The sequence below is a fragment of the Muntiacus reevesi genome, chromosome 4 (assembly GCF_963930625.1).
Source record: "Muntiacus reevesi chromosome 4, mMunRee1.1, whole genome shotgun sequence".
NCBI lineage: Eukaryota > Metazoa > Chordata > Mammalia > Artiodactyla > Cervidae > Muntiacus > Muntiacus reevesi.
The window spans coordinates 128,556,265-128,574,567 of record NC_089252.1 but is presented as its reverse complement, the minus strand read 5'-3'; the positions used below and the strand labels follow the sequence as shown (position 1 = coordinate 128,574,567).

The window sequence follows — 18,303 nt, the reverse complement described above, 5'->3', positions numbered from 1 at the left end:
AGACAGGTGTAACAGATATGGATGGGTTAACCAGAACTGCTCAGTGAAGTGTGAGGTTGGTGTTCGCTGCTTGAGGAATGGGCATGTGTGGCATTTTGATTAATATATTCTAACACTGATTGATTCAGCAAAGTCTGTTTTTCTGCGTTCAGCCAGTGATTCTCAAGAATGAGATTGTACATAAGAAAACACAAATTACATTATGTTCAAATTGTTCCTTGATGTATTTATCATGCTAGAACAAATTCACATTTCTCAAATAGGCGTTCTAGAAGAATTGATAGTACTTTCTTTGCTTTCTGTCCACACTTTCCTATTTCTACTTGGTTGTGATCTTTTTCTGTTAGCACTTATTTCTCCCCAGTTCCTGCAGCTTGGCTGTAGGGCATCCTTCTGAAGATGTGGATCACCCTGGTTTCCAGGCAGCCCCTTCAAAAAGAGCAAAAATCAGTCTCAAATTATTTAAACTCTTTCAGCCTCTTTCCTGTCGATTGTGCAGACTCATAACTTTTAGGTTGATAGCAATATAGAAAGCAAGACTTTTCTCTGCTATACCTTTGTTCCAACAAGGTCAGATTCACAATAGGAATAACCTTATTTAAAAGAAAAATGTTGTGTAAGCTCTTTTACTGAGTGTCATTGAAAATGACTTGCAAATTCATAAAGGATCTTGAATAAAAATAGAAAATATTACATAGTTTCTTACTAATGATATGCTGTGTTACATAAATGTATTATTTATTTATAGTAAATTTCATATGTAATTGATTAAAAATAGCTGACACTTACTGAATGTTTAGGGTTTACCTGTGGTTTGTGCTAAACTGTGTATAGTGTATGTATAGTACCTTCCAGTTCAAATGCATCTTTTAACCTATTTGAAAATTACTGGTCTACTTTTATATTTTAATGTCAATTAAGAGTTTTTGGAGAAGCTTAGTTTTCCTCCAAAGTTAGTTCTATTAGAGTTCTTACTGTTCAGTATGAAATCTTTATCAGTCTTACATCTTTAAGTTCATGGATTTCAAATTAAAGAGGTAGACAGTTCTAAGTGTCATTTCTTTCTCTTTTTCCACAGCGATTGTCCAATGGTTCTATAGACTCAACTGATGAAACAAGTCAAATAGTTGAACTGCAAGAATTGCTTGAAAAACAAAACTATGAAATGGCCCAAATGAAAGAACGTTTAGCAGCCCTTTCTTCCCGAGTGGGAGAGGTGGAACAGGAAGCTGAGACAGCAAGAAAGGACCTCATTAAAACAGAGGAAATGAACACCAAGTATCAAAGGGACATCAGGGAGGTAAGTGATTCATAACACCTTCAGTCTCTGCTCCCTAAATGCTGCCGCTGAGACGTTTTCCCCATAATTTCCCCTAATGGCATACACTCTTACATTTTCTCAAAAGATCATAAATTGGAATACATTATGTTTGCTATGAAACTTATTCACTAAGGCAAAAATAGTTTATTTCATCACTCCTCTCAATATGTACAGAAAGAAAATGTTGGTATCAAGTCTCAGAAGTAATAAAAACTAGTTTTTTAATGAATTTCTAAAAGTTTTAAGCTGTTAATTTTAAATAACTCTAGATTTGCGTATGAATAATGAATTGCAATACTCTTAGCAGATGGGAATACCCACAGACATTACTTTAAAAATTTCTCTTTTATTTTGGTTTTGTATCTATGAATGTGAATGTACATGTGTGACAGTGGGAACCTTTCTTTTTCTATATATTCAGTTCTTTCTAAACATAACATCACTTCATCTATTTGAAAAAGAGTACTTTATGGCAAAAGTTACAAGGAGATGTCTTATTTGTGACATTGCCGAATCATCTTACCAACTAAAGTGCAAAGTTTAGAATCTTCACTTTATCACTCTATTTAGTTAAAAAGAAAAGTTATCTACATTTCTTAAATTTCTTTGGCTTTTCACATTTTCCATTTTACATGTTCTTTTAAATCATATTTTTAATTTTTTTATCTTTTGTGTTTCATTAACTAGCTATTATTAAAGTTGATTCTGTGGGTCCAGTTCTTTTCTTCCCATTCTCCTTTGAGCCCCTTCTATCTGTCACACTTTTGCTTCCACAGTCCCATCCAAACTGTTCTTATTTAGTCTGACCTCCGTGTTGCTAAATCCAGGAGCCACTTCTCAGCCCTTTGAAGCACTTGATCTCATTCCTGATGTGCTTTCTCACCCTGCTAATAGCACACCACACTCTTCCTAATTTTCCTGCATTTTCACTGGCTGCCCCTGTCTCAGGCTCCTCTGCTGGCTCTGCTTCTCATCCCCAACCATGGAATGCCTTCCCTCCTCCACCAGCCTTAACTCCCCTGGTAAATTCATGCTGTTTCATAGCTCCAAAAACTACCCACGGCCTTATGATTCCCAGTTTATATCTGCAGCTTATCCGTCTCTCCTGATTTCCAGATGCCTGAATCTGGATCTCTAATGGGTGTCTCAAAATAAACATCCTCAAGACTGGTTTATTGATATTCCCCCTAAGAAGTCAGACTTACTTGCCACCTTACTTATCTCAGCTGATGGCAATACTACTATTGGTGTTCAGACCAAAAACCTTGGCACTGTCCTCGGTACATCTCTTTTACTCATGCTATATTTGATTCATCCACAAATCTTATTACTTCCAACTTCAAAATGTATCTGTCACATGACCTCTTGCCCCAGTCTTCATGGCTCTTTTTTATTCCACACAGCAATCATCTCTCATTGGAGTATCATAAGTAACCTGTTACCTTGTGAGTCAGCTCAAGTCACTTTCTCCTTGAAGCTCTTCAATGACTACCGATTCTACTTAGAGTAAAAGCAAGGTCCTTGCAGTGGTCTACAGTCATACCATCTCCACTACCACCGTCTGACCTCTTGGAACTCATCTACTACTCTTTCACTTTAATCCATGCAGTTCAGTTACTGTGGCCTCTTAAGCCACATCTATTCTGTTGCATTTTCTTTTCCTTCTCCTTTTTACTCAAATGTCTTCTCAGTGGAGTGTTCTCTAAGCCTACTGTTTATAAATATACACCCTCCTTCCTACATTTCTTTAAAATCTCACAGAATTGCTGCCATCTGACAACAGCATATACTTTACTGATTTACTTGTTTGTCATATGCCTCCCTCTCCAGTGTACATAAATATTCATAAGAGCTGGGATTTTGTGTTTTGTCTAGTTTTGTTCATTGCTCTATTTTAATCACATATACAACTATTGAGTATATAATAGGCACTCAAAAGCTCTTTGTTGAAAGAATGGATATTTATGAGTGTTTGGTATAAACATCGAAAGGCATGGATGAAATCAGAATATGTCCGCAAACAATGCCTACTATCTCAGAGTAAGATAGATGATCCATGAAGTGAGAGACCAATCTGCCACTGCTTAGATAATGATTTTCTGCTCTCTATGCCTTTATATTGGAGAAGGAAATGGCAACCCACTCCAGTATTCTTGCCTGGAGAATCCCATGGACAGAGGAGCCTGGCAGGCTACGGTCCATGGGGTCACACAGAGTAAGACATGACTGAAGTGACTTAGCATGCATGCCCGCCTTTATATGAATTAACAGTTCACAAATGCATCTCTCATCTTCACTCCTTCCACCACTCAAACTCAGAGAATTTATGAAGTAGGTGAAGTGTAACCTCTCTTCTGTACTACTGTTATGGAATGCTAGGATTTTTGAGCAGTGAACCACCAGGGCCATTTCTTGAACTTTTTCTCATTTTCTGTTCCTTCATCTCTTACTCCCACAGAATTAGCAGTGTTTTGTTTTGTTTTCACTTAAGACTCACCTGTTCTATTTACACTTGTTTAATCCAGTGTAACTCGCAGATAGAGCCCAGTTTCCCCACCTACACATTTCTTATGACCTATGTAAAAATAAAACTTTGATTCTAAATAGTCTTTGGATGTAGGTGACAAAAAGTTGAGTCAGATTTAAAATATCAGTCATGTATCTGATGCCAGATATTTTTGTTCAAATTAGGAATTCCTTTCAATAGCTAAGGTGTGCTCTGCTTTCACAAGGAATTCTTTTCAAATATAACTATTCTTATCAGCTCTATAATTTCTATGTAGTTATAATTTAGAAAGGTTTCATGAGAAAGGAATATTTCTCATCATTCACATTTGAGGGAGAGTGGTGCAAATGCAAATGCTTCTAGAGCCCAGGCAAACAATATAACTGTGTGAAGAGGATCTACATATAGTAGGACGTGGTAGGGTTAATGAGATCTGGACAAGGAACCTATATTCTACCTGTCTTTTTGGATGCATCGTGTGTGTGTGTGTGTGTGTGTGTGTTTGTGTATTAAGGACACTGTGAAGGCCAAATAAATTATTTCCTGTAAGATACAGGTCACAGGCCCTGGGACTCTGGTTTGCTGCTAGAAATCACTTGAAAAGCAACCTTGGAATCTATTACAGATGCAATATGTTTAATTTCTTTAATTTCTCCCATCCTATAGGGAAGATACTTCTAATTGTGCCATTTTTCTCAGGTTATGTAAATAACTTGTCCCAGGCCTACCCACTGTTCTCCCAACACACCACTTCCCCACTTCTCAGCACCATAAAAACTGCAAGACTATTCAGCTTTAGAATCTGTGCTTCTTCCACTAGGGGTAGCTTCGAAATCAGCAAGATGCAATCATTTATTCAGTGATAGCAGCCATCAAAAAGAATGCAGCTCACTATAACTGCTTCCTATATTATTAAGCTTTTTACCTTTTCTATAAAAAATCATGTACTTTCAAAAGGTATCATATAAATATTAAATATTTCAGACTTTGCTTTGTATCTTTGGCTACTAGCTTGCAAGCTACAAAGACTACTAGCTTGCAAGATTTTTAAGTAGAAAACAAAATAAGGTGATTCTCCTTGCTATCTCTATAGTTTTTGTCTAATTAAGAAAAAAATAGAGAATAGGAAAAATTGACCATAAAATTAAAAACCGAAATGCAGTTGCTGTGCATATACATAATCAAATATATCTGAAACAGATTGTGTGGTTATCTTTCATTAATGGTTTCAGACTCTATTTTAGCAAATATTCTTTGTCAAGAAATAAATCTATTCAAAATTTATTTTTGTTTGAAGTTTCATCATAAGTGCTCCTTAAATTGACTGTGGCCTGTTAGAATAGGGGCTTGGTTGAAGCTTTGCACAGGACTCACACTAGAAAATATAGTCAGTCTCATGGCGGAGACTGAATTACCTCTCCACCCTTTAAAAAAGGCTACTAGTTAGGTATTTGGATAGTAATATCTCATTAAACATATTGATAAATAAAGAGCTAAAATTTTCTGTGAAGTATTTCAGTTATATTTTGTTTTATGAATAAAAACAACTCATCACTCCAACTTCTTAAGACCTCTGAATGTTCACTAAGTGATTGTATGAATGAGTACATATAATTTAATCTTTTCTGTTATCTGAAACATGGAGTTATATTTTTGTACTTTAGTAGCTCTAAGTTATTATAGAATTACATGTATTTGATACAATAAAGTATAGTTTATAGCCTTCAAACCAAGAGAAAATTAATTATTTATACAGTTTTTCTCCTTTGTTTAGCCTGAAGTTTTCAGAAACTAGTAAAAGCTTTCTTGTTTAGAATTTTTAGTAATACACAGTGAAAAAACATTTCCCCAACTTGTAAATTCAAAATGTATTTTTGGCAACACAGCCTGCAGCTGTAAATTGAATCTCCGATATGAATCATTGAATTAAAAGTAAAATACCAAAGTTCCATCCAATAACTCTTACATGTAACATATGTCACAGTCAGCTATTAATAATTGTAGGTATAATAGTGATAAAAATAATAAATAAATAATAATAAGCTATTATTTTTTGAGTGGGTATTGTACATAATAATAAAAAAGCTAGCATTTACTGAGTGTATATTATAGATAGGACATCTTGCAAGGCACTTACAATATTTTATCATGACAATGTTATGTAGTAGGTATTAATATCCCAATCAATGACCAAATTTTAAGAAAAAGAAGATGACACATAGAAAAATTAAGCAATGCTTACCTAGAACAGAGCTAATAAGTATCAAAAACTAGGATTAAAAGCAAATATATGCTACCTCATAGTCACATTCTGAAGAAGCACATGTATGCCTTTAACTGAATTTTGTAAGACATTTATATATGTAAACTAGGTTTAGAATTTTTTCTTGGGCTACAAAATTGTTATAACATTCCCAGAGTTCTGAATGAAAATGAAATTAGCAATATGATATATAACAATACAATTAACAATTGTAGGCACTCTAAAGGAATACTCTGAAAACCCTACCATCATTGGACTAAAAAATATAGAAAATAGAGTAAGTCTAAATTTTTTGGAAAAGTTTTTTAAATAGTAGCATTTGTTTGGATGGCTATGATCTAGGGAAGTGTATATACTGTTGAAAAAATAATTTGGATAATTTTTGCCAAATTGATGGATTAATTGAGTTTCACACTTTTGAACATTAGTATAAACATAAATAACCAAGTAGGTGTTAATTTGGTCTTGAAGTTCAACAGGATTAAGGTAGTCAAAGAAGGCAACAAAGCCTAATTTCAATTCTTTTAGTCATTTCTTTTGGTATTTCTCTCTTTTTTAAACTTAACCTAGATGTCTAAGAAAATTATCAGTTGTGGTTTTAAAGACTGAAATGCTCTGAGACTTTCTGAGCCAAAAAAAATGTTACCTTTATATTAATTGTTGTTTGACATTTGGTAAAGTCTTAAAGGCTTCTGTGAGAGGTATTTAAAGTACTTTGAGACCTGGTTCATTCCCTTCAAAGGCTTGCATTTAAAACAGAAGTGTTACTAGTTGCAGTAGTAGTAATGACAGAAAGGAGATTTAAGTGCTTTTTGATTCCAAAAGGATACAAAAAATCATTTTGCTGTATTCTACAGGAAGGAAGACATGCTGTTGCCCTTCTGCTTTGTATGTGGTTGTGATCACTTACCTTTTGTTCCTCCGGTCTGGGGGTGTACGTTTCCTAGGAGTGAGGTTGGAGTCTGAGATTCTATTGCAGCTCTGTACCTTCCACAGGCAGACAAGTTTTCAGAGGAGTGCCGCTGTTGTCTAGAACTGCTCCTAGTCTTATATAACTGCCTGTGTAAGTGATATTTATTAAAGACAGTACTAAAGAGCTATATTTTGTATTTGAGGCATGTAACTTCCAAACTAGAGTAGGTCAAAATCCTATTAACTTAAAACAGGTATAGAAAACATTTTTGATATAATCATAAAGCAAATTCTTACAATTAACAAGTTCTTTACCTTTATTTTAAAAAGAACCAGCTTTCTGAAAGGAAACTTTCACTGACTTCCTTTTTTTGGTGAGCTTAAAAAGCCCTATTAGTATGTCAGTTATAACTTCCTTTATACCAGTTTAATGTGATAAAGTGTAAATTTCCAATATGAGATACTGGCTTAAATAAACTTGATTTTGGATATGAAGGATATTTTTAACATAGGTAGTTTTGGTAAACAATTGTATTGCTTTTTGATAAGCTTAAAAATTATTTGGACTAGTGGGTGATAGGATTGAGGATTGTGCTATTACTGAAAGGATTCCCAAAAGAACAGACATTTTAATGAAAATAAAATTTTAAAAATATGTTTTTATATATCATGAAAGCATGCTTGTAAAAGAAAAGCCATATCAATGAATTTATTTCTCTAAAAATATGTTTGTTACTTAGAAATAGCAACTACTGTTGAAGTATTATTCACATTGTTACATTTGTGGTAATTTGTGAAAAAAAAAAAAGCCAACAGTTCAGCATATATTTTTTGTGAGGTCTAGAAGAGTTGTATACATTAAAAATAAAGCAATTCCTTTGAACAACTTTAATTATAAAACTACAACTGTTAGTTAATAAAATAAAACCTTTCTGTGTGTAAATTGATAAGATTTAAGAAATGTGTATGAGCTTCCCTCATAGCTCAGTTGCTGAAGAATCTGCCTGCAATGCAGGAGACCCTAGTTCGATTCATGGTTTGGGAAGATCTGCTGGAGAAGAGATAGACCACCCACTCCAGTATTCTTGGGCTTCCCTTGTGGCTCAGCTGGTAAAGAATCCATCTGCAATGCAAAGAACCCAGGGTTCGAACCCTGGGTTGGGAAGATCCCCTGGAGAAGGGAAAGGCTATCCATTACAGTATTCTGGTCTGAAGAATTCCATGAACTCTGTAGTCCATGGAGTCACAATGAGTCGGACACGACTGACCAACTTTCACTTCCACTATGTCTTGCTATCATATAATATGAGGATTTTATCTCTTTTGCTCCTTCACTTCCTTTCTCTTCCATCCATCCTTCCACTATACTCATCTCAAAATCACATTCAGTGTTATCATTATTGTGTGTGTGTGTGTGCGCGCTCAGTCATGTCTGACTGTTTATTATATTCATCATTATTATGACTACATAGTTTCCACAAATGATCCAAGTAATGGTTTTCAATAATAACATTTTCTTTTGAATAACTTGCTATTTCTCTAGGATTTTATTAATTACCTGATAAATTAATTTGCTTACTTATTTTTAAAGCTACAGTGAATCTTCATACCCTCCCCAACAGTTTGGTTTCATAGTTTCAGTCCAGTTATGGACAGTAGTCAAGCAAATGATTTATCTTTTTAATTTTTATTTTCTTTGAATCATCTCTGTTTCCTCTGCTCTCCACCTTTAATGTATACCAAAACTTTTATAAGCCTGTTTCATTCTTTCAGCTATTGTTTTGGAATTTACCTCTACTATCACCTTGAAAATTCAGGAGAAAAAAAAGTGATCAAGATCTCTACAGTAGAAAAAGCATGAAACCCAGAATACATTTAATGAGTAAACTTTGAGAGAAGGCAGAACACCTGTTCTAAAGTGAAAGGTAGAAGTTAAGGATGTCCGAAGTTAAGGATGTCCGAACGTGGTTAAATTTCCAGATGCTGGTGAGGGAAGTTCAGGATGCTGAAAGGCTGTCCATTTAAGGGCTTCCACTTCTTTTGGAAAACAGGAAGAGAATTTATCTATTCTGTGGGTGTGGCAGGATTGGCTCTGCCTGTGGGAGAGTAACAGAGACCAGTTAGGAACAAGTGACTAAAGAGACCTTGATAGTAATATATGGAAAGTTCCGCCATCTCCTCAGTGTTAGGCTTCTTATACAGCAATGGAGAAGGAAATGCAACCCACTCCAGCTTTCTTGCCTAGAGAATCCCATGGAGAGAGGAGTCTGGAAGGCTACAGTCCATAGGGTCGCAAGGGTCAGACACAACTTCGAAACTAAACCACCACCATGTAAAAGAGTTTTCCAAATTATCAGAAAACCACACCAGGCCCACTTCTGTAGCTGATTTTCCCCAGTATCTCAAAGAAGTAGGTTATCTGCCTATTAGTAAATTCTCATCTAAGCTCTTTGGAAGATAAAATTATGCCCATGTTATCTGTGAATTATGTGGTTTAAAATTATTGCTTAATGTAATATTTAATATTATAATATAGTATTTAGAATTATTGCTCCTTTTGCACCAAAAGTTGATTTTTCCCCTAGAGATCTGTGCTCACTGAAGTCTCTAAATTCTTTTTTAATTGAAAAATATCATATTCCAAATAAACAGGGGAAATGGTGAAGTTCCAAAGTAAATTTGCCAACTCATTTGTGAGTGTGACTCATTTACTTTTTATTTCATTTTTGCCTTCTCTTTTAACCACTGAGTTATTCTTACTTATACATGAAGATAAAGATACTGATGATATTTATTATCTTCATTTGAAAATTCCTCTGCAATTTGGAACTATAAGTATCCTTGTGGCAATTTTATGGTTTGTAACTCTATCCATATCTGTACTTATCTCTGCTCTATAATGAGCTAATTTGTCTGCCACTTCTTTTATAAGAATACCAGTTGTACAGTAGGGAGATTTAAAATGTACTTGTTGCGTTCTCAAAGAGACAATGCTTTTTGCTTACCCAAGATGTAAGAATTCTGACAGATAAGCTGAGAAAACACATATGAAATCCTGCATCCCTTTTATGAAAAGAAAAGAATGAAATTTATCTCGAGAAAGCAACAGTTTTTTTTTTATATCTTACTATTTTATTTAAATGATAATAAGACAATACACAAACAGAATCTGATTTGATTTTTACTTATTTTCATTTTAGGCTATGGCGCAGAAGGAAGACATGGAAGAAAGAATCACGACCCTTGAGAAGCGTTACCTCAGTGCTCAGAGAGAATCTACCTCCATCCACGACATGAACGACAAGCTGGAAAATGAGCTAGCGAATAAAGAGGCCATCCTACGGCAGGTTCAGTATCTCCGTCTTGGTTTCCTTCTGGTCTGTTTGTGTTCTCACCATTCTCACAAAACGTGGAGTACGTAAAATGTGGTATTCCTTAGCAATCAATTATTCTCTGCAATTTAGAATCAAGCTAACTAAATAGATGTGATTTCCAGTATATAATCTAGAAATCTGTCTTAAAAATAATGACTAATATTTATTTTGGATCTAGACATGAACCAGAAACTATGCTAACCAATATATATATATACATATATATATAAAACCTCACTTAAATCTAACCACCACCTGTAAGTACAATCATTATAGTGTAAAGTATAATAATTAGTATACGATTATTTTACTGAGTAAAGTAAGTACATTTATTATACTGAGGAAGCCAGGTTCAGAGAACATGACTGCTTTCCCAGAATCACACATACAGTAATTGCAGTCAGTAATGGAAGCCTAGGTCTATCCAGCTCTGGAGAAGGAATCGGCTGACTATAGCCCACATGCCAAAACCATGGCTCTGTTTTATAAGTATAGTTTTATCGAAACATAACCATATCCATTCATTTAATCATCATCCTTGACTGCTTTTCTGCTACAACAGTAGAATTGAATAGGTGGATCAGAGACTTTGTGATACACACAGCCTAAAGTATTTACTGTCTGGTCCTTAGCAGAAGTTTCCCAACTTTATCTCTACAGCCTGAACTCTCAATCATTATGATCCACTCCCTCTCCTACTCTAGCTAATGTTAAGATTTTCAGTAAATTGCTATTATGGTGCATTTGAGGTTTCAGTACTAAGTTGTGTCTCATTTGTCCAAGTTAATTCTCACTATTAACTTCATTTCTTTTTGCTGTTGTTGGTAAAAGGTTTTCATTTTTTATGTGCTAAATTTATTAAGGAATATTGATAAGCAATATATGAAAACATGTGGTAGTACTAGCTGATTTTAACTCTAGGATAAAGCCTGAAGCCCACAGCCCCTAGTGACTGGTGTTTGCTATCCTAACTGTGACAATTTACGTGTCTCTTTTTTCATCCCTGGTTCAGATGGAAGAGAAGAATAGACAGTTACAAGAGCGTCTCGAGCTGGCTGAGCAAAAGTTGCAGCAAACTATGAGAAAAGCTGAGACCTTACCTGAAGTAGAGGCTGAATTGGCTCAGAGAATCGCAGCCTTGACAAAGGTACTACACTAAAACAACTGGTCAACCTAGATATGTTAATACTTATAGAGATGACTAGTAATCAAAATGGAATCTATAAAGATTTTCTTTAGGCTTTGTGGAGTTTATATTATATTGGTCTGTTGTTTAGATGACTTTTTATATTGCATATATCCTGTTTATGTTGAAATCAATGATTGATAAATGAATGTGATTATTTCTTTGCCTATTTAAACATTAGCAAAAACAAAGTTTCATGTTCTTATAGATAATTTTCCATGGTAATATTTGTACATAAGAATAATCACCAAATATAAAAACATATTGATGATTTTAACATGGATATACATGAGACATAATAATTTAGTAAGCTTAATATAAATTGTACAGTTTTAAAAATGCAGGAAGTATCATAAGCAGTTGATTTCTTTCTGATTACAGTATGAAAAAAATTTGTTAGAAGTTGAAAATTAGATTTGTAGAGCTGTGAAATCTAAAGGTATTAAATACAGAAAGTGATTTTAATAGTTGAAATTTCTTCTGAACTAATAAAATCAATAATATTCTGAAGAATGTTCAGAATTAACTGCTCCATTATGGACATTAAGTTCAGCAATTATTTGCTTATTTTAGAACTTAGCAACCATTATAATGTTGTAAAGTGAAAGTGAAAGTTGCTCTGTCATGTCTGACTCTTTGCAACCCCATGGAATAGTCCATGGAATTCTCCAGACCAGAATACTGGAGTGGGTAGCCTTTCCCTTCTCCAGGAGATCTTCCCAACCCATGGATTGAACCCAGGTCTCCTGCATTGCAGGTGGATTCTTTACCAACTGAGTCACTAGGGAAGCCCAAATGACTATTCTTACCTTTCACAGTTAAATGGAAATGGCAATTGCTTCATAGTATATATGCATGTCACTGGAATAAAAGTCCAGATTTTGTCACTAAAAGCATGTTTGAGTTTTAATATCAATTCAAAAATGTACACACGTTTTAGATGTTTAAACATGGTTGGTGAAAAGTGAAAGTGTTAGTCACTCAGTCATGTCTTGACTCTGCGACCCCAAGGATGGATGGTAGCCTGCCAGGCTCCTAGGTCATGGAAGCTTTTTTTCATGCCATGGTAGTACATGGCTCAGACAGATATGTAAACTGCAAATTATAAACTCTGATATTAGGGATTATCCAAAACAACTGATGCAGCAAAGTAGAAGTAGGCACACATTGTTGCTTCCAGAAAAAAGCAAATGATTAGAGAGGAACAGTAAACTGATGCCTGCTCATTAAGACAGGGTAGTTAATCAGATAGTGAAAGGACAAACAGCTGACAAAGTAGAAATTATTGGAATAGTTGGGTGTCTGTAGAGTTACTGGACTAACTAGCTGAACAGAACTTTTGTCTGATTAGGGTGATACAATGTGGATCCTTCTATAGTCACAGATCAGATTACCATAAACCATTCTGGCAGTTTCAGAACTGTATGCTTTCTAAAATAAATATAAACTTATTTAATTTGAGAAATATTCTTGAAATTATATAAAAAGTACAAACAGATTAGTAGTATTCTATTTTTTGGAAGCACATTTTAAATTACTGTAATATGGATTGAGATATGTGTACTTAGGCTTTTCATCTGAGGAATATAAAGGATTTTTATAGTTATCTTATTGAATTGAAATATTTTAGAAGGAGTTAGGCAAGTGGTTATATAATAAAAGGAACTTTTGTGATATTTTAGTATAAAATAGTTATCAATATTGTGTGAGTAAAATACAAGAAAGTCTGGACTCTCACTCCCCAAAACACAATTTAAAATTCAGCAAATTTGCCCCAAATTAACCTCTGATTGATTGAGAATAAAGCATAATTTAAAATATAATACTTGACAAATGAGGCTTTAATTAAATATCCCTAAGAATCCTTAATTTAGAATTTAAAAATAACAAAGTAGGTATCTCATCTGTCTTGCCCTCCATTTAATTGTATTGGAACCATATTTGATACCTATATTCATTTATGTACCCAAAGTATTTCCTCAGTTTACTCCTACCTAATAATACATTACTAAAATTCTACTTCATCTAGACCTTTTGATTTCCTCCCTTTTGTGCAATTTTATCTCTCTTAAAATATGTGAAGCTGCTAGATTTCACTCTGCTTGTCCTTTTTGCTGTTTTCTCTACTGACTGACTGTATATCAACACATTATTTCAGATATATAGTTTTCAAATGGCCGTATTTAATTCATTATTCACGCTCCTCTGGTCCTGAGATTTTATTTTCAATGTACTCCCTCTGCTTGTAACCCTTTTATAACATTTGAAGATCAGTCTTTCAGTCTTTCATTTGCTCTCCCAAATTTGATGGCTAAAATAATTTTTAAGCGTTTTCTTATCTTCTGTTCTCAAGACCTAAAGGGACTGTCTCTAAGGGACAGCTTTAGTTGTTCATTGTTTCAATATCCGTTTGTTTTCAGTTACTTACTATTATTGATCTCCATAGTCTTTTTCTACTTTATAATATTTTTGACTTCTCACTAATTTATGATGTATGCTTAATTTAAATCTAGACTCCCTATCCTATGTTTTGAATGATTTTATGAACAATCTTTCATATATTTTATTTGGTCTATATGTATTTTTTCTTTTATTATCTGTTATGTACTTTTTCTTCTCTTTGGCCGTCCTCTCTTTAACTTTAATTCCTTCTCCATTTCCAAATAAATTCACATTCTTCTCAAAACCATTTCTTCCTGTAATTTTTTCTAAAACTTCAAAATTGTCTGTTCACATTAGAGAGTGAAAGTAAGATAAGCCCTATATCCCATCAAGGAGTCATAAAATTGCAGACTGTTTTTGCATGAGTCTAGTTGGAGAAGGCAATGGCACCCCACTCCAGCACTCTTGCCTGGAAAATCCCATGGACGGAGGAGCCTGGTAGGCTACAGTCCATGGGGTCGCTAAGAGCCGGACACGACTGAGCGACTTCACTTTCACTTTTCACTGTCATGCATTGGAGAAGGAAATGGCAACCCACTCCACTGTTCTTGCCTGGAGAATCCCAGGGACGGGGGAGCCTGGTGGGCTGCCGTCTATGGGGTCGCACAGAGTCGGACACGACTGAAGCGGCTTAGCAGCCGCATCAGCATTTCCATCCTTTTCTTGCAGTCTTCTCGGGTTCAGATGAACATAAATCGGTGGTGCTTGCACATTTATCCAGCTCTTGTTTAGAGATGATGTCTGAATTTACTGTTAGGTTGATAAGACAATCTTTTCTTCTGCTGGTGGTGTGCATGTATGTATGTGTGTGTGTGTGTGTGTGTGTGTGTGTAAAAATAGGTAGCTAAAGCTCATTTAAGGCTTTCGGGAAGTCAAAAGTTTTAAATGCTGGTAGCTAGGGATAAAATGAAAAATTTGGCTTTGGTGAGTGAATACACAACTAATAAACATTTTGGGCTCCCAATCTTTTGACTTATGATGTTTACTTCTTTAATTAAAATGCATATTCCCTCAGCTTGGAAATAATTCATCTTGAATTTCATAAGGTATTTCATCCATTTTTAGTACCAATAAAAATATCAACAAAACATAGTGATTTAAATATGACACGATTCTTGTTTAATCTCTGAAGTGAAGTTTCACAATGTGTGGTGTGTTTTCAATAGTTAAGATGTAAACAGCTAGAAGTTTTAAGGACCTTTGAAAGATATACTAACTTTACTTGTATATTGGAATGAACAGTTTTGGAAATAGAAATGTTCATGCTTTGACTACCTTGAATCAATCACCTGACTAATTGTCATAACATTACTTATTAAAATTTAATTTTGAAAGATTACAGATCTATTTAAGAATTTAAAGTATATCATTTCAGCAATATTTTGACCTATATACAGTATTAATAATTGAATTATAAATTTTAAATAATATTATAAAATTGTTTTGTAGCATTTGAAGACTATGGTAGCATTCTGTGTTGCTTCTGGTTGGAGATTTGGGGAGAGAAATTGATTATTTTTTCTTCATTACTTTGCCAATTTATGAAATAAGAATATCAGAAGGAAAATCTTACAAAATGTAAATGTTGAGTTATACTTCACATAAGCCCATGAGTTAAATGTTAAATGCTCATTTTATAGATTAAGTTGGAATTTGTTGCATAAAATAGTACACATGCATATGAACCAATACATGAATAGGTTACTATTTCTTTTCAGGTACTGCATGACATATTTATATATAGTCTTATATTTGCATAAAGTAAGTTTCACTGTTTTAGAATAAACTTTTAAAATGTAATAGAATATGCTCTGGAGTTAAATATCATTTATACTGACATAAGGTACTTTGGCTGTTGTGATTATTTAACTTGTAGTTACGATTAAAATGTTGATGTGACTTTACATGTAATCTGTGCATAACATACTAATACAATTCAGCTATCAGCAATGTCATATGTTGAACACTCTGCATCTGTGGTTACCTGACATTCACCCCCAAGACACTAACTAACCTAGTCACTGGGCAAACAGCAGCTCGCAAGGGCACTGTGCCGCCTTTCCACTTTAGGGCCCTCTTTAGTTTCCATGGCAACAAATCAGTGCAGAGTCAGATTTGGAGTGGCCCCTTGTCTCATTCAGGAAAGTTCACTGTAGGTGATCTTGTCCTCACAGCACTATCGTCACTTTGGTACTCTGAAGACTTTTAATCATTTTCATTTAAAATGTCAAATTAAGGCTGTGTCTAAGAGTAGATGCTTAGGTTTTACACCTCCAAACATAGTGTGTATTCAGAGACCAGAAGTCGTTTTGTAAGTTTGCCACTGTTGCTGAGTTCAATCCTGCTTGAACTGGAGAATACTCCAATTATTAATTAGCCCCCTAATAATTAACCCCATAGCTTAGCTTCTCCTCTGATTTCTACAGAGTTGGGTTTATAATAAATACTGCTCCAAATTTATTTCACCTGAGATCATTGCCTTGGCCTACTCCTCAACATTGAGGTACACTGTTTCCATTATTTTTAAGTAATATAACAAACCAAAACACAAAACTTTTGACAGTGTATCAGAAGCAGAATCTTAGTGTCTGGTTTCCCATAATTCCAACTATTACATGACTCTCTCAGAGTTGCTTTAATTCGTTCTGTAGTAATCTTTCATCGCCAGCCATCACTAACCCTTCATACCTTAGGTTGGGAGCTTTTTATTTGAGCATATCATTGTTTTTCACTTACAACCATCAACTGCATCATGTTCACCAAGTATCAGTGTAGTTCTTTCCACATACAATTCTGTCTATTAAAGTATTAAATTTGCTGTCACACTTTTCTTTTAAGCATTCTGTGCTATGTTCTGTTCAGTGCCAGTGTCTTTCGTTCTGATTTTTCAATTTTGTCCCTCTCCTTTTCCTTGACTTGTTAGTCTGATCCAACCTCTTCTACCTCATCTGATGATTATCAATATGTTATGGAAGCTAAACTACAAGAAATGATCTCCATACGTAGGAAGGTAGTCCTACTGGACTTTACTTTCTATTGCTAAATAGAATCCATCTAATTTTTTCTTTTCATTTCTAAAAATTTTGTTACTTTTTATTTATTGATAATCGACCATCTGTGCAGTTGAGTGCTTCAGGAGCTTAAGATTGGACAATGGCAGGTTTGTGTTCAAACCATGCACAGTCTGCATGTTACATTTGGCTGATCTCATTGCTCATAAATAACTCCAATGTTTTGCTGATGCTTGGATGTGACAGGCCTTTGTAGCTGACACATTTCAAGCAATGCTGTTCAGCTGCCTGTTGAAAGAAAGTTTATTTTTTGAAAACTACATTTGCAGTTGGTAGTAGCTTGCTTTACATTTTATTTCAGTTTATTTAGAGGAAGAGTCTTAACACACCTTACGTGTCAGGTGCATTCTTCATGTTTCTTAACAGGCTGAAGAAAGACACGGAAACATTGAAGAACGGATGAGGCATCTCGAAGGTCAACTCGAAGAGAAAAATCAAGAACTTCAAAGAGTATGTATTTTAAGAGCCATCCCTCTCAAGCATCAGTTTATGGGTTTATACTCTACCTATAAGAAATGAATGCCTTTCTTGATTATGGGTTATATTTAAAATCATATGGATATGCCCTGTGCATTTAAAAAAAGAGCTTCTGCCAGTTTAATCAAAACAGACATAAAATTAAATCCAGTATTTAAACTAGAAAAAATATAAAAACAAACCCAAATACTTTTTAAATGATTCTTATGTTAAATTTATTTATTTGGATATAAGGCTAGGCAAAGAGAGAAAATGAATGAGGAACACAACAAAAGATTATCTGATACTGTGGACAGACTTCTGACAGAATCCAATGAACGCTTACAGCTACATTTAAAGGAACGGATGGCTGCTCTAGAAGAGAAGGTAAAATGGCCAACAGTAAAATCACATGATTTTTAGCTATATTCTTATGATCATGCTTGTTCTATGCTCTGCTGCAATCATAGTACTGGTCAGAGGATCCATTTACTTTCTTTAATTTGAAAGGAGCCTGGTACATCTTAAAAGTGAACAAATGGCTTCTATAAAAATATGTAAGATCAAATTTTAAGTGAATGAAAAAATTTACGTTATATAACATGTGTAGCATGATCATACAGACAAATGTATTGAAATGTGGTATGCTTTTGCAATGAAAGTGTTTCATTTATTTCTCACCTGGTATGCAAAAAAGATTAAGACAAAAATAGTATTTTGGAGTGGAGGGTAGGGAAGTTTGATATGAACCATTCAAATGTTTCAAGTATCT

At 34.4% G+C, this 18,303-nt stretch overlaps 1 protein-coding gene across 4 annotated transcripts in view; it reads left to right on the top strand.

Moving 5' to 3' along the window:
• The window catches only part of PPFIA2 (PTPRF interacting protein alpha 2), a 472,755-nt gene that overhangs the window by 347,541 nt on the left and 106,911 nt on the right, over window positions 1-18,303 (top strand). For all 4 annotated transcript variants that reach the window (XM_065935474.1, XM_065935476.1, XM_065935473.1 and 1 more), the window contains 5 exons: window positions 1,079-1,300; window positions 10,203-10,349; window positions 11,389-11,523; window positions 17,442-17,525; window positions 17,787-17,918. In XM_065935474.1, the coding sequence (XP_065791546.1) occupies window positions 1,079-1,300; window positions 10,203-10,349; window positions 11,389-11,523; window positions 17,442-17,525; window positions 17,787-17,918 (720 nt within the window). The remainder of the gene's footprint in view (window positions 1-1,078; window positions 1,301-10,202; window positions 10,350-11,388; window positions 11,524-17,441; window positions 17,526-17,786; window positions 17,919-18,303) is intronic.